Genomic DNA, 25657 nt, shown 5'->3' on the forward strand with positions numbered 1-25657 from the left:
CCTGGCAGGTCATTTCCTGCTCCATAATAACAGGCCCCCCATTGCCTCACAATGACAATGTTAACATATTGTATGTGCCATACAATAATCATTCTGAAAATACACACCAGGGGGAAGGCAAAGACAATGTCTGTTAGCACTGATGCTCGAGGCTGGTGAAAGGCCACACAATGGCATTTTTGTTTATACTTCAGGAGACTTGGAGCAGTGAGACTGTGGAGAGCCTGATTCTCACTGGGTACCAGTGCAGGCCGACTGCTGCTGCTCGCACACGTCCACCTCAACACCACTGACTGTGTTGAGCTCACATCTGCTCTTCACTCTGCATGTATCATTGTTAGAGTAATAAGAAGTAAAGATTCCCACGGGGAGGGAGGACTTGATTAACCTGAGCAGATCTGAATGGTTTTGGAGAATAGATTGGCAAATTTGGAAATACTTTATCTGAATTCATCAGTAAGCCTCAGCTCTCTGGATACTCCTTCCATCCTTTGAATAATTTCCACAGGATTTTGGGAACAAAAAACATAAGAATAAAATGTCGACATGGTTGAGCTCTGAACCACTTTCCAAGCATTCACATTATCTACACAATCATTGAAGTATTCCACAACCCTGTACATTTTTTTCACCAATTTCATATAATATCAACTCTACTTCATCTAATAAATATAAAGATAGGAGTGGCCCAGTGGTACAGTGGGTTGCACTGTCAACTCAAAGCAAAAAGGGTTTGAACCTGATGGCAGGCCGTGTTCTCCCTGTGTGGAGTTTAAATGTTCTCCCTGTGTTTAAGGGTTTTCTCCAGGTACTCTGACTTCCTCTCACAGTCCAGAGACATGCAGCCTAGGTTTATTAGAGACTCTAAACTGCCCATAGTTGTGAATGTGAGAAAGAATGGTTGTTTAAAATTGTCCGTTGGCCCAGTGATGTGCTGGCGACTGTTAGGGTGTACCCCGCCTCTCGCCCCAGTATCAGCTGGGATTGGCCCCAGCTTCCCCGACCACCCTCAAGATATGAGCTGCAGCCTATAATGGACAGAGACAGAATATAAAGATAGTTTACTTCTTGAGGTAAGTAACAGTGGAGATATTAGAATAAAATGACTCTAAAATGTTAACTGCAGAAATTTGCTAACAAAGCCAGACAGAAAAATCGACAGAAACATGTCGAGAATGCTCCAAAAAGAGCATGCAAGTATTTTTCTAAAGCTTTCTTGTGTCCCGGCTGGTGCAGGCGAGTGCAGTGAAGGAACCCTGATAGATCTAATTAACAGGGGCCGGCTCGCAGACAGACGGATGGACAAGCAGGCAGGTAGAGATAACAGGCTACTACAAGCAGGCACACAGTGAAACACAGAGTCATAAGCAGACGATCTGACAAGGAGCTGGTGGAAATGGCTGATTTATAGAGGGAAGTGTTTGAGGGCCGGGAAGCTCAGCGGATGGGAAAGAGGAGACAGGTGAGCAGGAGGAACTGAGTGGGTTAGAAAGTCTACAGACATCTGGAGAGCGGATGGAGAGAGGCAGGAGACGGAGGCCAAAGCAAAGAGGGTCTTGACTTAGTTATAGAAAAATGAGTGTTTCTTTGTTTTGGCTTTGTGGGGCAGAATATTCACCTGGGTATTTCTACACAGTGGATAAATTATTTGATTAAAATTATGAATTATTTGATCATCCTCTATAAGGACAACATTTTTAATAATTGTGTCTCATGCTTCACTTTTATATGAGAACAGTTCACTATTAACAGCGTAAGTCTTTAAAATTTGACCTTTAAGGGTCATAATCACCCTGAAATAGGCCCCTCTAATAAGCTGTTACACTCAATGAGCACTTTCTTAAAGACACCATACTAATACTGGGTCGTTCCCTCCTTTGCGCTTTGCTGTCACATGCTGAGAACTTTACGTCGAGATCCTTTTCCATGACGGAATCATTTCTGCAGATTTGTCCGCTGCACATTCATGCTGCCAATCTCCTGTTGGTAGTCTGCTCGTGTTCCTGAACCCAGCTTGAGATGATATATATTTTGTGTCTTTATGTCCAAAATTAATCAAGAAAACATTCCCCACACATTTACACAACTACTATCAGCCTGGACTTTTGGAATAAGCCTGGTTGGGTTAGTAGATGCGTGCTGTTGACACTAAACTCTGACTCTACCATCTGCAGCCTCAGCAGAAATCCACATTTAGTCTTTAACTGTCAAGTTTCGCCAATCCTGTGCCGAATGCAGCTTCAGATTTCTGGCTGACAGGGGTGGAACCTGGCGTCTGCTTGATGTAGCCCATCAGCCACAGTTATAAAGTGGTCATGATGAGACCTTTCAGTCTTTTCAGTTCCAGCCGTGTCCTGTGGCCCAGGATGTGATTACTGGTCGCAGAAGAGCTGCGGTTTATCTGTTGGTGTGAGCCGAGCAGAATACTGTTTAAACCGGAATTCATGTGCAGCACTGTATCCTGATGTGACAAAGTGTGTGTTTGTCTGTGTGTCTGTGTGCGTGTGTGTGTGTGTGCGGTAAATGGTGGGGTATATGGAGGGTGTGGGACTGGTTATGCCATGTGGTTGAGTTTTCATGCCCACCCCCTACCCCTGCTCAGGCATATGGCTGATTATTATCTTCCTTTCCTGAAGTATAGTAATGATGCAGAGGGTGTTCTCTCTTTATCTGCCAGAAAAATAATGAATATGCAAAAAAATGTGGAGTCAGACTAGGTATCAGTTGAAGGGGTAATCCACAAGCCCCAGGCCTTGTGACGTGGCGGTGATTGATTACATTGAGGGCTCACCTGCAGCGCTCCCCCTCTTAATCTTTCTCACTCTAAAATACACACACACACACAAAGAGAGAGGCAGAAGTCACCAGTCACAGAACAATATCCTGCTCAGAAGACCCTTCACAGCACACTCTCATAAATCACTGAGACAGAGCCACCACCCTCACTGTCAGCATGTTATTATACGTACCCACACACCCACACACACACGCTCCTCACAGCATTCATTCAATTCAGTCAATCCTGCTGTCCATAAATGGTTGTCATAGAACAGAAGAAATATGAAGCGAATCTAAACTCAATACTTGCCCTCATACACACACAAACACACACACACACACACACACACACCTCACCTGCGCTGATTCCCTCTGGCTCTGCTTAAAACATATAGCCCTACAACAGCAGCTCTGTGTCCCATTCTCCCCCAGCCCTGTGCAGCGGCCATTCCTCAGTGACAGGGTGCCGGGATGAGAAGCTCTGAAGGGGCGAGGTGAGGGGTGGATGAAAGCCTTGCGGCTCAGGCCCCGGGACCCTGCGTCCTGTGCAGGTGGCAGGTGTGATCAGGCCGGGTGCAGACGCGTGAGGATGAGGAAGAGGAGGACAATGAAGGCGTCTGTGGCCCTCGCCGCAGCTGCAGGAGGTGGAGAGCAGCAGGGTTGACAGATCAGACAGTCAGACAGACGGACAAGACGCGAGAAGGGAAGGACTGAGTTGGGAGAGCAGAGTTGGAGATGGGACTTCAAACAGGGGATTGGGCCCTGGGTGCCGAGAGACACATTCTTGTCTGGCATGGAGGAGGTGGGGAAGGAGGGAGTGCGGGAAAGATGGACGGCACAAAAGAGGGCGAGCATCAAAGTCCACCGTCGTGTGCGGATGTTTACATCGCGCACACGCACACTTTTGCTCAAGGCCTCTGTGCTCTGCGTGTATCTGTGCATATTGATGTCAACCTCCCTCTCTGTATGGATTTGTATTGATGAGACAGTAATCCTCTTCCCTTGCAGCTCTTGTGTTCAACTGTCCACAGCTCCCACTAAGACCCACTGATCTCTGCCACATGGCACTCCATCAAAGCACTGATGGTCATGGGTCTCAGGGCACATTTTGCCAAACAACGTGCCCACGTGGCTCATACATGTCCCTCAGTGCAGGGGATCAGCAGCAGATGAAGGTCTGACGCTCCTTTTGAGTTTGTATCATCTTGGATCATATGAGGGCGAGGGAAACCAAGTGTGAAAAAGCACACACCTCTGAGCACACACACACACACACACACACACAAACACACACACACACACACACACTTCCTACTTTCTCTATCGGACCTGATTAGAGTGACAGGGGCACTTCCCATTGGTTGTGCGAGTGGCCCTCTCCTTCCCAGGGCAGCCAATTTCCCCTACTCCAGAGCTGATAGGAAACTTTGATTGTCCACTGAGCTCAGGAGAGACAAAGAGATTTTTCCTCTTGCAATCCACATATCGCTCCATCACATCTCTACCTCCAATCTCCCTCTCCACTTGCTCTCCTCTCCCGCCCTCTCCTGAATGTTCTCGCCCTATTTCCATGAGGCCAGACTCACTTTCTGTTGCGGGCAGCAGATGGTGAGTCCATTAAAGTGGCACTGACTGCTTTGATGGGCAGGAAGTTTCACTCTATGTGGTGACATCTGCATCCTGTGACACAATCCTATCCCTGTGTACATAATTTACGGTCTTGGCTCACCACTGTCCTCTCATAGCATTCCTATCATTTAATACAGTGAACCTAGGTGGATGCTTCATTATGTACTTCTCACGTTGGGTGTGAACTGACCTGAGAAATGGGGGCAGTTAGAGTAAGCGAGGCGTCTGAACGTGTAGAGAGCCAACAGGAAACATCCCCCGCTCTCTCTCTCCGCTCGATGCTGGCCCTCCCTGAGAACAAACTTCCTGCCAGAGCTCCTCTAACTTCCTGTCCAGCCACCGGGAATCCCAGCTGGAACATTCCAGCTGTGCACTTAGTCTCTGTCTGCGCGCTGCTTGATTACTACAGTTTCTGAGTCGCTCAATACCTCAGAAACCCTCCTGCCACAACCAGTCAAAAGATTTAGAACACCTTTATAGTGTAAGTGTCAGAGTTTCTGACATTAAAACACATAGCAAATACAAAATGAAGATTAGAAAACCAGGATCTTAAAAATAATAAGTTAAACTGACCCTAACCCAAAAAGACGAGTCATTCTCTTTAGAATAAAAATCTAAAATAGATGGACAGTTTATCCCAACATTGGCGATGTTCCTGCTTGCAACATATTCTTGTGGTCAAACCACAACAAAGCAAGCTTGATAAAACTAGTGTGAGAGAAATATTTGTCTTGACCCTGAGTTTGAATTATAAACACAATTTCATTTAGTATTTTTACAATATGTCCATATATTGCAATAAACAATGAACATATTATTGAAAGCAAAGCAAATCACATAGTTTGTGTTGCTTTCGCCCTCTGTTCAGTTAATCTAAACTAGCTCTGTTGATTATGAGGCTGGAGTGAGTTCTGCATCCTTCCCCTAATGTGAAGCCTTGGTCTGATTCTGTTCTCAGTGTTGCTGACTGGATGAGCATCTGACTTCCTCACTCTTCTTACAGCAATACACAAGCACTACATCCTGCAGTGCAGTGCTGTCCTAATAATGCAACATAGTTTTAATACACATCACAGTCTTCACACAGAGGGTTTGTATGTCATCAACACAAGTCTCATGGATGAATTGCTTTAACTTCCGAGGCTTCATTCTCTCCCACTGCTGCAGGAAAGCTATGAGTTGACACGTTTGAATCCCAGACAAGTACAGGTTTTCCAAAATATGTACATGATTTCCCAGGTTTTGGAGACCTACACTTTATTAACAAAAATACTGGGCAATTTCAATGTTTTTCGCTGGACCACTCCTGCTGAAACTTCAGTGAAAAAGGAGGTGTTCTGGAACTTTGGACAGGCGGTGTTGAAGCGTGCACATACGCACACGGCCACCAGGGGTCGCTACATGACAGCATATTCCCTTGACTGGCTGTGCCTGCAGTGGGGATCTATCCCTCTGTGTTGACTGCTCTACACCCGCAGACGGCTCTCATCTTTATTACCAGTGTAAAGAAAAAGAAAAGACGCGGTGCTATTAGTCTAATGGCATTGAATAAAACGTACATGCATGTTTATGAATGTGGCTCCTCGGACAGAGAGCGGCAGGGTGCGTGCAGACAGGGAAAAGGCAGGTTTGGTGACTTTGTGTGTGACCTTTTCGGAAAAAGAGCTAATCCCGAGCTATAATAGACTCCGGGACCGATATGGAAAACTGCTGCACCGTTATCTCGGTTGTCTTGGAGACCATCAGAGCACCGGGGCCGGTGGAGAGGCCGCGGTATTAAAAGGGGAAGAGTGTGCGTTTGCGCGTGTGTGCTGTAACGTGTTTTCTTCTTTGACACAAGTGCCCATCATAACTACTCATGCTCGACTGTGCACGTTCCAAAAAACAAATTCTGTGCAGCATCATTACCTTTTTGCACCGGGTTGAATATATGGGCTGTAAATGCAATTCTGAAGACACGGGAAAAGGTCAGTGATGAGAAACGTGAATGGAGGAGGAGGAGAGGAGGGGGATGCGTGGTCGTTAAATTAAACTGCACTGGCCTGACATCAATTATAAAATTTAGTGGGTCTTCTATGTACTAAATTATAGACTGTTAAAGTGCTGTGCCCATGATAACACGGGCCTATATATAACGTGAGGCCTGTGCCATAACTGCAGGGCCTGCTCTGACCAAAATCACAGGAAACTCACGGGGCATGTTACAAACTGAACACTATCATGTTTCGATGTGTTTATTAGCAGGGCATCATTATGCCATGTACAGTTACAGTAGGAAATTGAGCTTATCAGATTCAAACCTTTAGCTTTACTTTTATTCCCTCCTCGTGTCCACATATACTGTACATACTGTTTGGGCTCTTAACCCTATTTTAATCTTTTGATTTTTAACTATTCTTGTGCCACATCTTTTGTATTGATAGGTAAATCTCCTGATCTGATTTTTTATTTATTTTACTATTTATTTGCGGTATTTATGATATTATAAGGTGTCCTAGTGTGTCTACAAATAAAATATATTCATATTATTATCATCACATTATTTGTATTTTATCCTGTTATGATAGAGATGGGCCTATACTATAAATATATTAAAATCATAAAAAAACTCACTCTCTTTTTCTTTGGTGCTATAATCATCTTCCACAATAAAATATGTATTTGTAAAAGGTGCTCTAAATGTTAAAGTAGGTGGGGCGGGTGGAGCTAATCAGACAGATAGGCATCTTATGACAGTGATGTGTGTTTAATATAGCATGTATTGATATGTTAAGTGCGCGCACACACACTGGTGCATGTGGCCAGTACACGGGGCCCCTGTGCCAAACACAGCCTGTATTGGGCCAACACCGCAGCAGCAGCGTATATAAAACGTGTAAATATTTCTCATTCCCTGCGCCTATCTGTCTCTATCAACCTGCGGGATCTCCCCCACCACACAAATGATGCATTAGATGCATTGAATGTATTTGTTGTGCAAGTTTGAAAAGGCGGCGATAATCTGGGAGCGAGAGATAAGGAACACCAATTTATTCAGAGGCACTTTGGACCCCGCTCCCAGCCTCGGTCGGTGCTGACACCCCCAGCAGTTTGCTGATAACGATTAGGCCATTTATTATCTTCACACAGAACAAAGATTGCGTGGTGCCGATGAAATATTACCCCTGGTAATAATCAGAAGGAGAAGGGCCCTGGCATCTAATGCGGTGTGCATATAATATCGTGGCTGACGAAAAACGTGCACGAGCGCGCGCGTACACAACCACAGTCTCGAGCAGAAAATACAGAAAATTGGGCAACAAAACAAGTGCAAGCAGACAGAAATATAATATTAAGCTGTAGCCTACCACTGTGAATTTGATTTATTGAAGGGGATAGGCTTCTACGTACTAATAATAATAACAATAATAATAATAATAATAAACCGGTTGTTGTTTTATTTGGTTGTTATCTATTTGATCATCTGCTTCAGCTTTAAAGACAGATAACAAAACACATCGTCATATTCCTAATGATATTCCATTGAATGACTCATGTTAAAATACATAAATGTGAAGTCACATGTAGATTATTACGTTTGGCTATTGAGACGACGATTTAAATATATAGGTACTATCGTCCACAAACTTGTATAAATAGATAAGTATCAAAAGTCAAACTATTAATGCTGCTCCTGAAGAACAGCCTACACTTCTTACACATGCGTGCAGAAAATAACAACACAGAGTGCACAAACAAAAAGAGAGATTTTGATCTTTGAAAAATCTCTACTTGTACTTGTGCTTTATTTCCGCAGATGAGCGTTATGCGCCAGACATTGATATTTTTTCACTCTGGTGATTTTAAACACTGAAACAAATACTATTAATTCAGTCAGACTTCACGTTTCTTTTCTTTTCTGTTTTTTATCCTTTTCTTTTCTTTCTCTTGTTTTTTTGTTTGCACTCTGGGGAGCACGAGCCCCGAGTTGCAGAGGTCTCTCGCGCCCCTTGCACCTGCCCGGCTCCTGCGCTGCGCATGCACGAGCCCGCAAGTCGCGTGCAGGAGATTTCAGGGGCTTTGCATGTTTTACAAAGTTGTTGCGTATCGTGGGGGTATAAAGAGAGAGAGAGAGAGAGAGAGAAAGAGAGAGAGAGAAGGAGAGGGGGAGAGAAAGAGCTTCAGTATTCTTCTTTAAAGAAATGAGGGGGGGGGGGGGGGCGGGGGTCTCAGTATAAGTCAACTAGGGCCGAAGGTCACACACTTTCCTTAATATCAGAAATAAACAAACGTCAGACATATAGGCAGAAAGAGACTATTAAACATATTATTTATAATTTAAAGTAAGGTTTATTATAATATTTTATATTTACTATTCAACATCATTATTATTATGATGGTTATCGACTGAAGTATCACTATTATATATTTCTTAATAACAACCAGCCGTAGCCTATACCTATAAGTATGACAGCTACGCAGTTGTTTCTGGTCTCCCTCTCTCTCCGTATCCCCTCTCTCACTCTCTGCTCTTCCCTTTTTTTCTTCTCTCACCACAACCGGTCGAGGCAGGTGGCCGTCCACAGGAGTCGGTCAGGCTCTCGTGTTGCCAAGTGTTGGTCCGTTGTTGGAACTTTGGTTTGGGTCTCTCTATAGTTCTGTAATGTCTAGAGCCTTATATTTGAAGTATCTTGAGATAATGTCTGTTGTGATTCGGAGCTTTACAAATAAAATGTAAATTAATTGCCTGTGTGCAAGTTGCGCAATGATCCAGCTCTTATTAGAAGCGGATGGACAGAGTATTCTTCACCATGATTGAAGAACCAATGGATCGTTATTAAAATGAGCATGTATTACTTTCTTTATCATTTCACTTTGTGCAAAAGTCACGTGTGTGAGCTGAATTTTGCTTATAGCTTATCACACCCACTGAGTATTCAAAAAATAAAACAAAATTATAACCAAAGATAAAAGACGTAAGATGGGTTTACTGGTGAAACTACATCTGGATGACCTTCAAAATAAAAACAAACGGAAACATAACGCTGGGAGTCTCTGTGCAGACTCCGTGTAAGACTGTATTAATCAGCTCTTGGGAGCAGGTATTGGTGCCAGATTGAGTCTATTTCACCAGGACCCGGAAGACAGGCTGCTGGCTGACGTGCCATTACGTTGCTGTGTGGCTGCAGCCTCTCATACGGCCACACAACTTCTTTTTTCTCTCATATTCACAGAGCTGAGGATCCAGCGGGGAGAGCAGGAGACACACACACACACACAGACACACTCCGCTCTCTGGTGCTGATGACACACACAACAGCGACTAAACACACGGGCCCTCCGGCTCCTTCACGTCGTCTCAACACTTCTCATCTTTAAAACGCAAGCAGCTCGTCCTGACTCCGATCAGATTCTTTTTTTGTTGTTTGTTTGGTTATTTTGGAGAAAAGCGCCGATCGAAGCTGAAGCTGGATGGAGCCACCGTGTCTGGTTTGACTCTGAAAGCGCAACCGTTCCTCTCAGGTCAGTCAATCGTTATATTTTCACACGGTGCGTTATTTCTAAATACGCTGCAGGAACTCTGATGCTTGAAAATAAAAAATAGTCCCGCAGGCTAATGCTCAGATATATAAGGACTCACATTCACATTGTATTATATTCGCTTTATTGTAGCAACAAAAAAGAAACAAAATGTTATTTTCTGCAACACCGCATAGGCTACACTTTCCATTAATGCTACTTTTACTTTTACGCTTCGTTAATAACAGCCTATTTACCTTCATATTCAGCTTTATAGTTCTGAATAGCGAGTTATCTTGGAAGCATGTGATCTACTGTAACTATGCCTTTTGTTATATTCACTCACACGCATACTTTTATTGTAGTTTGGATCTTTATTATTTTATAAATGATAAAACAGTAAAAATGAACCACTACTGAATAATTAACGCAGGCACGGATGGAAACATTGCGCCCCCAACAGATTTATAGCGTCATTGTAGGGTATTTCTAGAAAAGAATGTCCTTATATAAATCCGACCAATAATAATTTTTGTTATGGGGCGCTTTATGTTGCCGTGGGCAAGGTGCTGCATTCCGGGAATAAACCCCTCGATCACGAAATGGATTAGTGTATCATCAGCGTGATATTAGCGACGACAATTGTCACGGCTTTAAAAATGCGTAATGACTGGAGCGATCCTCTTTCATCTGCAAAGAGAGCAATCACCGGGCTACAATGGTGGAGTATAGAGACAGAGACAGGGGCAGGCTGGGGTCTCCACAGGCATGCGGCTGAGCTGGGGCCATTACACAGCACCTTTTCTTTTTTAATATATATATAAACTGGCCTCTTTCTCTCTTACCTGCATGTGCTGTTGTCTGCTGGAGGCTTCTATAGAATGATCCAAATAACAGTAAAGTACTATGAGGTCTTGGAGGGTTTTGTGTAGTTCAAAGCTCTGAGTGCATAAAGACCTCATCTGTGTTTTATGAATTGACTGGATGAACACATTTTAACACAGATGTTGATGCCACTCTAATGTTTTATCAAAGTTTTTCTTTGGAGAACCAATCTTCATACTATGGAGAACTTCTATTAATTTCCATTATTTATATAACCCCAATAGTGCTTTATGTTATGAACACAAGCATCATTGTATGCTCCATAATCTCTTTTGCAGACCATGTGTTACGTCCTGTCCTATTTTGAAATGTTATTATTCTGAGCTCAAACTCTTTAAATGGGAGTGAGTGCTGCTGCCGTACAGCAGCGTCCAGGCCCCTCTCCCTCTCTCAGCAGTCATATGGTCATTGAGTCTGGGTGCTTGTGTCTATAAAGCCCCCCAGTGCCTGAGCTCGATCTAATTAGCCGTGAGTAAAGGGGACAATAATGCTTCAGCTGGTTTGTGTCATTCTCCTTCTCTCTGGCTCTGCTTATCTTCACGAGCCCCACTGTGGCTCTTCACCCCCCCCCCCCCCCCCCCCCAGCCCCACACCCAAACACCCAAACACACACACTCACACACACACACACACACAATACAGACACCGTCAAGCACACACTCACATTCACACAGTCACACACCTCCACTCTGGATAATGATGGATGACCATGCCCAATGGGAACAAACAGGTAGATAAAGCCTATCCCATTTAATAACAGCATGGATCGGAATGATAATCTTGTTGTTCATTAGCCACTGTGGCTGCACAGCCATACAGTTGTTGCACACACACTTCCCAACCGGTGCAGGAGGTGTTGGGAGAGGGATAGTGTTCTCCAGTCTTTATGTAGCATCCCATGGCTGGAACAATACGGCTGTGTCCTTGAGAAAAGACAGAGGCAACGCATCAACATCAGCCCCCCCCCCCCCCCCAGCCCCTCTCCACTAACCCTCTCCCATCTTTTGTTCCAGCGGAGATACAAATGGGATTAATGAAGGTATAAATTACAGAGGGCTAAATCCTGCTGAGTAATCCATTTGGCAAACATGCAAACAACAATAGGCATGCACAGTCAGGACACAGCCCAGGCACACAGGCCGACCACTGCTGCAGGCTATACAGTGACATGCTGTAGAGCAAAGAAAAAATAAAAAAAGTCCTTTTACCACCAGCCTCATGAACAAGAGCCCCAATGCTCATCTATTCAGGCCTGAACAGAGGGAGTCGTTGTTGCTTCAGGTTCAACCTTGTGTGACAGCAATTATTCTGCAGCATAAAATCACTAATTTCCGTGGACATACAAAGTCTGTATTATTGATGTCTGTGTATCATAATGAAATATTTATGCAAAGAACAATAAATACCATAATAATACTGTGTAAAGGTGAAGCTCCACCTGCCATCTGCTGTGCTTTTTACACTGGAATGTGAGTTATTCAGGTAGCTGGACCTCTGCTGCCCCACATGCACTAATTTGTTGATTTTAGGGGTTGACAAGCTCAAAGGGCTGAGCTCATCAACTCACTACCCCTGGCAACATGCCAGCGATTTAATGACTTATGACTGACACACACACACACACACACACACACACAGACACACTCACTCACACACACACACACACACGCATAAGCACACACGCACACTCGCACACACTGCAGGTATTCCAGAAGATCAGAGCACGAGTTGTCGCACTATAATGCACGGTGGTGGAGTTATCAGGGGTCTTTTACCTGGGGGAGTTATTTGTCCAGGTATCAGAGGGTTCACGTGACGACCCTTGCCAAATGCGCACCCACCGTGACTCTCTGACGTCAGGGCTCGGCGTCGGTATGGCGGCCAGTCTGGGCTCCTAGCACCCTCCAATTATTCCCTGTCAATCACGCACACACGCTCGCGCACACACACACAGAGGCCAAAATGTGATTTTATCCTTACATGCAGCGAATATCAGTAATAGTACATAATGATAAGAATAATGTTATCATAACATCATGTAAAAACAGTGAATAAGAGCATTAAGCGTGTGTTAAGGGTTGTGATCTGTTTGGGTTTGTATTGCGAGCTCTCAGTGGGGGGGTGTCATGAGACACTTTGATGATCACCAACCGGTTTTTTTTAAGGCCTTGCGCTCATCGCTGGTGCCACCAAGAGAGAATGTGGCGCCATTAGTATGCAAACTGTGTTTGGTTGCTCTGTCTGCGAGACAAAACCTCTGTTTTCACAAGAAGAATGGCCCACTACTAATTAAAGACAATTAGGCTCCTCACAACAAAGGGACCAAATTCGGGGTCATAAATCGACTCCTCCTCTGTTGGTTTTAGAGGTGCTGAAAACCCTGTTTATTTACCTAACAGCATGCGAAAAACGACACTTACAATTATTGACGGTAATGCGAGGCTCCATCAGCAACTTGACGTGTTGGAGGGGGTTCATATTCTTGTCGCCCTTTTTACAGAGGGGAGCATACAAGTGGAGGCAAGACACGTCATAATTAACCTGCATTTCTCATTCGTGACAGTGAGACATGTATCGTGCAAAATGACTTTGCCTCCATGTTTAGTGTCTGCATTCATGCTGAGAACTGGTGCTATAAAAACCGATCGTCAGGGGCCGATTGCTGATCTTCATGAGAGAGAAAGATCCCCAGAGAAATGACGCTGCTGATTGATAAGTCTTTCAGTATTTCGGTGCAGGGAAATGGAAATTTAAAGGAGAGCAGGGATGCAGCGAGCCAATTGTGGCAGAGGCTGGCCGTCATTGGCTCCGAGGTAGGCCCCGCCCCCGCGAGCCTTGATATGGGAATTTACTGGCGCCAGCCGCGTCAGTCTGCGCCACATCTCATTAATGAGCCCGAGCAGAGCACGGATCAGGAGGTTTACACATCCGAGCTGTGTCCGCCGTCAGCTGATCGAGACCGCAACAGGTATACCAGAGGACATTTCTCTTTTCTCCTTTACGCACGGACGCAATGACTCCTCTCAGACAGCTGTCCACTAGAAGGGACACTGAAGTGTGCGAAGTTAATTTCTATAGTCAACAGCTATGACTAGACAGTGATGCTCAGTCCCTGCGTGGACGAAGAGGTGGAGTGTCCATCGTTTGAATGAATTAACATTTTGTTTTCGTCTCATTGCAGGTATCCCCTCCTGAGGAGAAAGAAGGAGACCGGGTTGTAAAAGGATTTTTTTAATTTCTGCAGTAAATAAACACAGCCGAGACCCCCACAGCTCGGGAACTATATTGTCAGGAGGATCTAACTTCCATTTTGGAGGCGAGAGTGTGTAGAGTAGCCCGGCGCACAGACAGAGGCGCGTTCAGAGGAGAAGCAGACGACCAGCTCAGCCATGGAGGTCGCAGCGGCCGATCAGTCTCGGTGGATGGCGCACCACCACGCAGTGCTGAACAGCCAGCACCCGGACTCTCACCACCACAGTCTGAGTCACAACTACATGGAGCCCATGGCGCCTTTGCTGCCCCAGGACGAGGTGGACATGTTTCTGAACCACTTGGACTCTCAGGGGAACCCTTACTACACCAACTCCCGGGCAAGGGTCACCTACAGCCAAGCGCACGGTAAGATGCGCGCTGACTCCTCAGCTACGAAAACAGTGTTTAAAACGAACACAGCCTGTTTTGTTGAGACATTATTCAGTTTGTTTTTTTATATAATTCACGTCCGAACAGAGCTTGCTTTGTATGTGTGAGTCTGCTTGTGTACTGGTTGTATTTAGAAGCTTACACAATATAGGCTTTAACAATTCAGTGATTTGCTTAAAAATGTTCTTTTTGACATCTCTGGGCCAATCCTGCAACATAAAAGGGATTTATAGCAAATGACAGCGAGGGGAAAGGGAAGTATGTCATTTAACCCCTGTGTACTGGGGCAGGGGCTCTGGAGGGAGAGAGACAGGGAGAGAGAGAGAGACACTTCCCGGATATAAAATTAAAACCGCAAATTTACTAGTCCGAGAGCTGCAGCCGATGAAAAGATACTGTCCGGACAAGGAGCTGCGTTTACTGTGTTTTTCTGCAGCCAACAGGCCTTTATCGACTCTATCTTAAATAGATTAATTCACCGTGGCTCTTGGCAGATAACGGAAAATATTTTGGGGTAATTGTGAGGAAAATACTTTATTTTAAATTAACTATCTGTGATTGTTGAAACTAAATGTCGGACTTGAGTAATTTTGAGTATTTGTCAGGTAAGATCTTTCTGTTCTGCTTTGGAAAGTAATGGAAAGGAGGCTGAAAAATCCAGCGAGTATTAAATAGATTATCTTGCATTTCAGCTCGTCTCGCTGGGAACCAGGTCTGCCGACCACACCTCATCCACAGCCCCGGGATCCCTTGGCTGGACCCCGGCAAAGCTGCCCTGTCCGCTGCGCACCACCACAACGCATGGGCGGTCAGTCACTTCAGCAAACCAGGCCTGCACCCCACCGGCTCCGGCTACCCCTGCAGCAGCAACACCGGCACGGCCCCCGTGTCGTCGCTCACCCCGGGGTCCCACTCCAGCTCGCACCTCTACAGTTTCCCCCCGACCCCTCCGAAAGACGTGTCGCCGGACCCCGGCCCCACCTCCCCGACCTCCACCTCGACCAGGATGGACGAGAAGGATTCGATCAAGTCCTACCAGGGGCCGCTGACGGACAGCATGAAAATGGAGAGCTGTAGTCCGCTGCGCAGCGGCCTTGCCTCGATGAACGGCCAGGCCACGCATCACCCCATCCCGACATACCCGGCCTACTCTCTGCCGAATCCACATGAGTACGGCGGCAGCCTCTTCCACCCCGGCAGCCTGCTCGGCGGGTCCAGCTTCACGCCCAAGTGCAAAAGCAAAGCCAGATCGAGCTCAGGTGAGTCTCACGTGTGTTAGGGTCTGTGTATGATGAAAGATTTGAGTGATAAAGTCTTACTAAATTATTCTGCTTTATTCAAATGAACGTTGATGGATAAATGAATGTCGAAGTTAAAATACCCGCTTTTGTGAATCACTCTTATATAAATGTGTGGGTATTATCATCTAGAATTGTGCCACGGTTTTTATTTTAAATTCTAAAATGTACTCCATATTGTAAGCTCTTTCGTCACTATTATAGTAACTTATACTTTGTTACTTATAAAACCAGCGGTGGTTTCCACGTGGGACCCATCTAACCTGTGACAAAGCTGCCCGGACTGGTCTTATCTGACGAGCGGGTTCAATTTAGAGAGAAACCAACCATAGGTGAAACTCATCAGACTAATCGGGTTCAACTTTACTTAATGACCAGTTAAGGGCAGTGTGCGCGTGATGGGGCGGTTTGAAGAGTAGGCTCGTTGACTTGAGAGAAAGGAAAATGTGATCACAATTAAAGTAACTGGGATTTCGTAAATATGTTGGTTTGAAGAAAAAAAAAAGTATCAAATTAATAGTGAGGGATTCAACTTGAAAATTCGTCCACAATAACTTAACATTTACTTATTGATGACAGTGACTTATCCTGACCGTCAGAGGTGTTTTTATGTGACGTTCACGGCACTTTAAAAAAACAATACTCTAAAAAGTAGCCAGTCACGACGCCCTGGCTCCTGCCATATCCTGTATACCTCCAAGTGAACAAATCACGACCTCCACCCCGCCCACCCGCTCTCCCCAGTCCTAACAAAGCACAGGCGACAGAGCCCTGCTGTTTGTGTTTTTAAGCATGGCCTTGGCCCAGCAGCACGGACACAAAGTGGAGGCAACCAGAGTCCACACAGGATCTGCTGCTATGTATATAGATGGGAGCATATATTTAATAACACTGTCACTACAGGTCTGCAGACTGCAGTGCATTGGGTAATCCTGATTAAACATGCACTGCACAGTCGGTCCTCCTCTTACCTAAAATCCTCAAAGCCAGTGGGACTGTTTATAATGAAACGGGGCCTATTTACTGACTGTCTGAACAAGCACCTGATTCAATATGCTGCATGTACTGGGAGGAATATTTAGACTTTATGCCTGACATTAATGTGCAGGCATTTAAAAAACAACTCAGTCTGGTAATGACTCTGTAATTTCCCCACATTGTTCCAGCTGTTGTACAACAGGCACGTTGCTCTAAATGTAGTTGTGCATTTATCAATATTTGTCATCAATAGTCCCAGTGCTTTTTAATACACCTTCTTTTTAATACTTGCTTGGAGATAATGTGAGTGTGAGCTGTTGCAGTAGAGAAATGTTATACTTTGACATTTAAAAGAAGTTGGCCCGACTATGCCTGAATCAGTAACACAAACATATCAGCCACGGCATTAAAAAGGCTCTTATCTATCAAAGTCCCTGTCCAGGGCCAGTAATGGTGATTGACTGTTGTACAAAATGCCACAATGACATTTCAGCTGTCAGCACGTACACCTTCAGCTTCCTGCTGAGCGAGCCTCCGACCAGAGCACCCCTCCTCCTCCTCCTCTCGACTCTAACTTCTCTCATGAAGCTTTCATCTTCCCATTTTGTTTCTTATTTCAACACTATTGCACAAGACATAATACCCCAGTCACTGCTGATGAATATTTAAAGTTGTAATGATCCCACTTTAATGTGGCTGTTGCTGTTACGAAATACGTACAAGGAAGAGAGGGGAGGCACAAAAAAAGAAGAAAAAGAAAAAGCCGAGAGGTGCATTTCAAAAGGAACCTAGCTTTTTCGCTCAGGTCAGATTCCATTGTGGAGCGAGGGTGGGACTCTGGGTGTCGCTCGCATTATGACAGGAATAATGAGGGGATGCTCTAGGGAGAGAGGGATACTTGAATTAAAATAACTGGTTGGTTTAGCAAGAGGCTGTTTGAAGTCGAACCTGTATGGGAGAGGAGTGCATGTGGAAAGAACTAAAAAAGCGGGTTTTTATGTGAAGGCCTGTACGGGTATCTACAGTTGAATAAAAGTGCGAACTTTCCATTAATAATATAGAATTTCTATGTTATTATCTGCAGACAATTGGCATAAAAGCTTCTCACCACAGGCTACAACACTGCCCGCCACATTTAATACCACCACCACCACACACTTATGTTTCCTCTCATGGGTGCCCACTGATCTGATAAATAATGTAGTTCTAATTTGATGGTGTGCCTCATTCTTCTTGTCGGACACCTCTGGACATGTTCTGGGTGTCTCTGGCCTCCTCGCTCTGGATCGGTTTACATAGAGGTGTCTGTGTCCATGGCAGCCATGTGCACACTTGGTACACCAGCGAGCTCACCTTTAGGTTGTCACCACCACGAGCCAGATTTTGACTTCATATTACAGGGTCATCCAATGTCATACAAGTCGTGTGATGGAGGCAGCACAGCTGCTGTATGGTGCCTCTGGCAGAGGGTGAACTTTTTAATTATATAAATTTCTTCCTCTCTCCTCTTGAACTCTACGCAGAGGGACGGGAATGTGTAAACTGCGGGGCAACCTCGACCCCTCTTTGGCGACGGGACGGAACCGGCCACTACCTGTGCAATGCCTGCGGACTGTACCACAAGATGAACGGCCAGAACCGACCGCTCATCAAGCCCAAACGCAGACTGGTGAGTTCTCACTCTGTTGCTCTACTATGAGAGCAGGCACCCAAATATGAGCACAAAGCAGATGCCGGCAGCACAATTCCAGGAAAGTTATATTTTCCCTATGATCTTCCTGGAATTGTTTGTCCCTCTCACCCCCTGACGATCCGCCTTCATGGCCTGTTACAATACTGCTACTATTGCCATTGTTCCTGCTATCATTATTGCTGGTACTTCTGATACTGTTACTGATACCAATGCCCATGCTGCTTTAGTTAACACCACGCTCGAGTAGATGAAAAGCACCATGGACACACAACACTGTTGATGTACCCCCGCATACAGACTATAGGACTCAACCATATACTGAAGCTGGATATATCTCAATTTATTCATCCATGTATTCAAATTCTATCTATCTATCAATCTCTCTACACAACTACATGCAAATTTAAATATATATATCTTTTATAGCCTCTTTAAATTGTTATTTTTAAGGGTTTATATATAGATCTATAGATGTATATATCTATGTATCTATAGATCTATATATATAGTTTACAGCAATTTCTTGTTAAATGTTGTTTCTTGTTCAGAAACAACATTTTTTGAAATCGTCACAATTATCATTAGAGTTATATAAATAAAAACAAGTTCCTGTTATAGTAGAAATAAAAATAAGCATATTACTTGGTAGTTGGTAATAATAGTGACTGGGAAAAAAATTATAGCCATCTACTAAATACCACGAGGTGACTACTACTAATATCCTTTATTTACAGGGTAATAATACCATTATTAATGATAATAATACAAATGATGGGTGGAAATGTTTCTAAAAATAAATAACACAATTTTAGTAGTGGGTTAACCTAATAAAAATGGGTCTGGCCTATTTAATTTACCCAAGCTAATTCTAATTGCATAGTTTGTATCCTGACTCTATAACGGACTTCATTTTTACTCGGTGGTGATTTGACTCACGAATTATTTGGCTGCCATAATTCGGTAAAACTATTTACAATTTTAACAAAACCGCTTGAGCTTTTCTACATCAGGCGGGTTCGTGGTGTTCCTTGGGCACCTCCGCGTCGCTCCTCCTGCAGCTCCTGAAAAGTCGCGTTAGATTTTCCACCGCATGGCTCGGCCCTTGTGCGGCTGCAGCAGCTTTTTGCATTTGCAGCTTCAAGTGTTTTTCGGGGTTGTGTTCAAAGGGGCATCCAGTTGTTTCCTATCCGGATATCTGCCCGGCCCAGATAAGGAAGTCAGGCTCCCGGCTGTTTCCGCCCTCAACCAGCGCGCTGCATTCTGTGCGCGGCCAGACTGACATATAGTGTAAAGAGATTATCACAACACTGGAGGAGCCGCTTATGTGTGAAGGGACGGAGCGTGAGGGGCGGCCACTGGAAAATACATGGATTTATGTCCCCCCCCCTCTTGTTTGCCATTCTCTGCCGCCGCTCTTTTAATTTACATCATAAATATATTTATTTCTGATGTCGGGTCAGCCTGTGTTCAAAATGACCGGGGTCGTGGCTGCTCTCCGGCTCCACCTGAAATTAACTAAAAGGCAAAAAAAGCTGGATGCTGCCTGTGAAGCGCTGAGCCGCGGGGTTGTTGCATGTAAGGCTAATGTTTCTTATTATGTGTGAAGAATTGATCCGCAATGGACGCAGGGAGCACATTGCCAGACAGGACACCGGGTCTTACACGACTTGTCGGCCAGTTCTCCCTGGATCCGGATAAATGGCGGGGCTTTACAGCAAGGGCCCTATTATGACCCGTTAAAACCGGCGCACTTATTTTTAATTCATTAAATGTGATAATTACCGACGGGCGTGGACGGACTAAGACGTTTTCGAGAAAAATGGCTCCACAGCTTATTGCGCAAATGAGACAATTCGATCATGGTTGTCGCGGTCTGCGTAATTGATTTAGTCTAATATGAGGAGTTAAGTCATTTCTCCTTTTGATGCCTCTCCGCACATGGCTCCGCGTTACAGCTCAAACCTCACGACCGTCCACGTGCCGCCGGTTCATTTGAAAAAAACAAAACTGTCTCGGCCTTATTGGTCTGTCTGTGCTGTCTGTGGCTCTTTCTGCCTGTTGAATACGTGTGTGTGCAGCCGTGTGACCTCGCTGCACCAGTGTGAATGGATCTTTATTCATGAGGTGTTTTCCCTCTTCCTACAGTCCGCTGCGAGACGTGCAGGCACCTGCTGCGCAAACTGCCAGACCACCACCACCACCCTGTGGAGGCGCAACGGGAACGGAGACCCGGTGTGTAACGCCTGCGGCCTTTACTTTAAACTGCACAATGTAAGTAGACTGCATGGAACAGGGGAAAAAAAAACAAAACTGGTGGGTCTTTTTCTAGGGGAGGGGTATTAGGGTTTAGCTGGTCGTTAACTGGTCAAGTGGGCGGACAGTTTGTATCGATTTAGGAGTGTGGAGGCAAAGCCTGCTCACCCTGTGGAGCAGAACCCACCGGTCCTCTCTCCTTTTTATTAATCCATCGTTGTCTCAATGGGAGGCGTTACTCCCAGGAGAGGCTGCGGGGTGGGACTGTCAGTCAGTGTAACGGCGTCGGTTACACTGATGAGGATTTGTCTGGAACTGCTCTTTTGAGGCCCAAAGCCTGCTCCCCATCCCTATGTATTCATATCACCCAGGACGGTTCTGTTTGCTTTTAAATGAGACAAAAGCCAAAAAAGAAAACCCGCCCCCTGACTAGCCTTATAATGCAGCTATATATGCAAAACAGCTGCTCATTATTTACAACCTTCATTTCACATTGGCATAACTCTTAATGAAAGAAAGCCATGTTAATGCTAATTGGCAAAGCGATATGTGACATACTCTTGGTGACATTTTAAATGATGGCCTGGTAAACAAGCTGGAACTAACAGTAAAACAAACCCTAGCCTCTATAGTGCTCGTGCCATCAGTGCAGCTTTTGTTTGGTCTGTCATGAGCTAATGTGTTGCTCTCCACAGGTTAACAGACCCCTGACCATGAAGAAGGAAGGCATCCAGACACGCAACCGCAAGATGTCCAGCAAGTCCAAGAGGAACAAGCGAACAGGGGACGGCTTTGACGAGCTGTCCAAGTGCATGCACGACAAGGCCTCTCCCTTCGGCGGGGGACCCGGCCTCACCAGCCACATGACCCACATGGGTCACCTGCCCCCCTTCAGCCACTCGGGACACATGCTGCCTACTCCCACGCCCATTCATCCTTCATTCGGTCACCCCCACCACTCTAATCGCTCGCCAGTCTGGGCCGAGCCTCACTGAGGGCCCCCCCTTCCCACAGACCCAAAACTCCTCTGCCTGTAGGAGCCGCCACGCCGCCATTGACACTAAATGGCTTTCACATCACGCCAAAAGTTGAGCAGACTTGTTGCGTTATGTACAGTGGTTGGGAGGGGAGGGACTTTCAGTTGGACTTTGTAACTGAAGGTCATGTTATGCCTGACTTCACTGATGGGACGCCACAGAAGGCGGGACGTTTGCGGACTCTGTGAAGAGCAAACGTGACGCGGGGCTTCCCTGGTCCCTGGGTGATTTGTGGCTTACAGGAATGGAGAGAACGAAGATGCTTTTGATTCTTTTTGCTTATTTTTACTGAGTCACTTTGGTACCCACCTCTCCATGACCCTGTAACAGGAGACTCCAGAGGTCTTTAAAGAACCGCTGTTCCCACCTCACGACCATCTCGTTATATGCTGAGATACGTGCACCCTGTCCGCCCCCATGCTGTTGTCCACAACCGCCATGGACAGACAGACGGACAGAGAGACAGACTTCAGTGCTGGAGGTCTAAAGACTGGCTCTCAGCTGCAGCACCCCGTATGCCTCTGTTACCAACCAGTCAGGCCCAGACTACAATACCCATAGACCAGTTCTCTCCTCACATGCTGGATTGTACACCACCACAACGCTCACCTGTTTTTAATAATGGACTTTTAAGGAAAAAAGACACCGTAAATAAAGTGTTTATAAATGCTTAATTGCTATTATTGTTGTCATATTTGATGTTATAATTATTGCTACGATAATTTATTTTCACTCTTAAAGCTTTCGTCAAAGACACATGGAAACTGTTATGATTTTAATTTCATGGTTATTACGTAAAGAAAAACACTGACCTGTCTTAGATAAAAAGGCCCTGAGCTGTATGTTTTTATCATTTTTCCATCTCACAAAAGTAAAGTAAATAAAGTTTAATACTGAAGTTCAATCTGTCACTGTCTCCTCAGTTCAGTCTGTCTCCATCACTCTCACATACATGTACACAAACAATACTGCATCAAGGCTAACTCTCCTTTCTAATGAAGAGTGCTTGATTATCTAAATCATAAGTGATATCAGATGTATAAAGGAAAACTCTCTGATCCCTTGAGCGTGGTAATGCTTTGGTCAGGCTCCTCCTCTATGTGCGATTGTTAAGAGAAGGCCTCTTTGTGAAGCTGAGGCCCCAGGCTGGACCACTGTACCCAGACAGCAGGCTCCGGAGTCACACACAGTCATACATATGCACATTACCACATGCTCACGCACAGACATGGAAAAAAAACAAACACAAACCCTAATTCACACCCTTGTGTAACCAAATAACCCGCGCAAGGTCTCTCATTTAGCTCCAGCGGCAAGTTTTTTTAGTTTTTTTGATTTTTTCTGAATTCATATGCGACAAATACTGAGTCATGAGTTCAGCGGGAGCCGCTCTCGGAGTTGCCCTCTATGTTGGCCGTGGTGATTGGAGTGAGAGGAAGGACAGCGGGTCTTTAGTGGGAGAGGGAAGAGGAAGGAAAGGCAATCAGGCGACCTGAGCAAACACGTGGGGGTCTGCTCAGGCCCTTTGCTCACAGATGTGCACGCAGCTGAGGCTGCCAGGAAGCAGGCGTCGACTCTGCTTCTCCCCGTCTCGTCTCATCTCGTCCTCTTTTTCTTTTTCTTTCTCTTTCTGGTTGTTTTGTTTGTTTTTCCCTCTCCCCCTCTCTGCTCTCCCATTTATTCTGTTTGTCTTTTACTCTCCTCCACTCTGTGTTTCTGTGTTGCTCTTTCTGCCTCTCCCGCCCATTTGGACGATTACAGTAAAGTAAAATGACTTGAGAGACTTTTAACAGAGCCAGCCGCTAATGAGTCTGCTCCATTAGGGCCAATTTGAGGTCATCATCGTGGAGTTCAGCATGCCCTCACACACCCACAGCACAAACCATCCGATTAAACAGTCCGAGCTAAAAGTGGACCACTACCCCTCCCTGAACCCTCTACCCTGCTCACATCTGCTGGACTGCTGTGGATCTTGATCTGCTGGGGTTTCCCCAGCGGCTCGATCAGTTCAAATTGGAAAAAGTATTTATCCAGGGATTTATGAAATTGCTGTTTTTTTTCAATAGTTTGGCTGAAGCACTCCGACGTCAGCTTTTGCTACATCTTAGCACTCACAACACTGTATACACACAGTTACAAGACTGAACGACTGCCTCTGTGGGTCTTTTTTCAGAGTAGGGGTGGGTTCCCCCCCATATCCACTTGCTGAGCATCAGTGGAAATGCAATGCCTGGCTGCCAATAAGCAGTCTAGCCATCTGTGTGCAGTGTAGTGCTGTGGGTGCTGGGTCGTGCACAGACCACGGCTCCAGCGGGTTGTGTGCTGCTGCAGCCAGCGAGCCTGCTCGGCCGGGCTTGGCTGCGGTCCCGCAGCCTGAGAGGGGGCGACAGAGAGAGCCAGCACTCTTCAATGAGGCCCTCCAGAGGGAAGGAGCAGCTCTCCCAAAAATAATAAAGCAGTCGGCCAGGCTAGTGACTCCCAGAGCGGCCCTCTCGTGAACACACCTATCCATACTCAAACAAAACACTTACAAACAAAAACGGTGTGTGACAAAGCTGCAGAGGCAGTGGTTGTGTTTGGAGGAAGTCGGGCCATGTTTCAGCAGAGGCCTGAGAAGATACCGGTGAGAGACATGGCATGCACACTGGCTCCTAAAGTGAATCTTTAACTCAGTGTATTGGTTGATATCATGTACCACCACTGCTCCATTTTCTGCAACATTCAATTTACGCAGGAACCACAAGCAGCTATGTAGAACAAGTCATTCCCCTCCTAACTTGTGAATTATGTGACACGAAAAGAGCCGTAAAATGGGAAGTCCCTTATCTCCTCTATCAGAGTGGCGTTGCACAGAGGAGATGAAGACGAGTGATCTCAGATGCGTCACTGGGGTCGAACGTGGTGGTGGCCACCTAAGATCAGAGCATGGAGAGGTTTACGACTTCAACCTGGAACTCGATGTTTCAACTCATCTCCACTCCCTATACTCCTTTTCTTTCTCCCCTCCGCTCTTCCGTTTGTCCTCCCCCGCCATCTCCACCACCGTTCATTCCCCCCTCAGAGCTCCTCGCAAATTTCCATTTCTTTCCTCACTCCCACTCTTTTCTTGCCTCCCGCTCCCCTAGTGTATTTGTTTTTCCATCAAATTGAATTAGTGGAATCAAAAGGTATCCCGACCATCCCCTCACAAAGTTGAGTTAGGGAGAGAGACACGTAGAAGATGAAAGGAAGTGGAGTGCGGTTCAGATGCAGGTCTCGTAGTGTGTGTGTGTTGCAGGAGGGGGGGTGTTGACCTTTGCCTGGGCCTAGCTAAAAAAGCATCCCTCCTTCCTCAGACCCCTAGAAGGATATTAAGGCTGCAAAACGGGACAGTATTTAGATAATACAAACACGGGACATATTCCAGCCTTTATTTGCCATAAAGTCACCTATAAGTAGCTTGCTTGTTGACGCTTGAGTAAAAAGAGAACTTGCGCTTTGCTATGATGAAGCATTAACTGAGCTCTTAACTCGGAGATGCAATTACTACAAAGTCATAGCGGTTGTGCTACAAAGAGTCCCACATGTGAACTTCCTCTTTTTCACGGATCAAGAAGAATTCATAGAAATGCCCCTTTGACAGAGGCTGAAGGGAAAAGGTGGGCACGTTCAGAAAGCACCTGGGGAGCACTATTCATGGCAACCTCCACAGATACACCATTTGACACTTGAACACTGTAACACTTTGAAAATCAATCAACCAGTTATGCGATCTGAAAAGCTTTAATAGAAATAACTCTCTCACAGAACTGGCAGCAGATAATCACTGAGGACCTCTGTTGACATGAAACACCAGCATCCTGACCTGCGAAACCTCAAATCTCCACAAATGTCAGAGATTAGTCAGAAAAAGTCAAATGTGTTCTGATCTCTCATAATTTGTTCATGTCCCATTTTCTGTCCCCCCCCCACCCCCTCCAAAACTT

The 25657-nt window shown here is 45.5% G+C and overlaps 1 protein-coding gene across 2 annotated transcripts; it reads left to right on the plus strand.

Moving 5' to 3' along the window:
* The first annotated feature begins 9569 nt into the window (after positions 1-9569).
* Positions 9570-22596, plus strand: gata2a (GATA binding protein 2a). Of its 2 annotated transcripts, none has more exons than XM_062396810.1 (6): positions 9570-9909; positions 13973-14409; positions 15126-15692; positions 18233-18378; positions 20548-20673; positions 21351-22596. In XM_062396810.1, the coding sequence occupies exons 2-6, from the start codon at positions 14181-14183 to the stop codon at positions 21648-21650; spliced, it is 1368 nt and encodes a 455-aa protein (XP_062252794.1). In that variant the 5' UTR covers positions 9570-9909; positions 13973-14180; the 3' UTR covers positions 21651-22596. The 2 variants fall into 2 exon arrangements, with proteins under 2 accessions (XP_062252794.1, XP_062252784.1); XM_062396800.1 differs by lacking the exon at positions 9570-9909 and adding an exon at positions 13662-13759.
* Positions 22597-25657: the final 3061 nt, after the last annotated feature.

This window comes from Platichthys flesus, chromosome 2 (genome assembly GCF_949316205.1).
Source record: "Platichthys flesus chromosome 2, fPlaFle2.1, whole genome shotgun sequence".
NCBI classification, from domain to species: Eukaryota; Metazoa; Chordata; class Actinopteri; order Pleuronectiformes; family Pleuronectidae; genus Platichthys; species Platichthys flesus.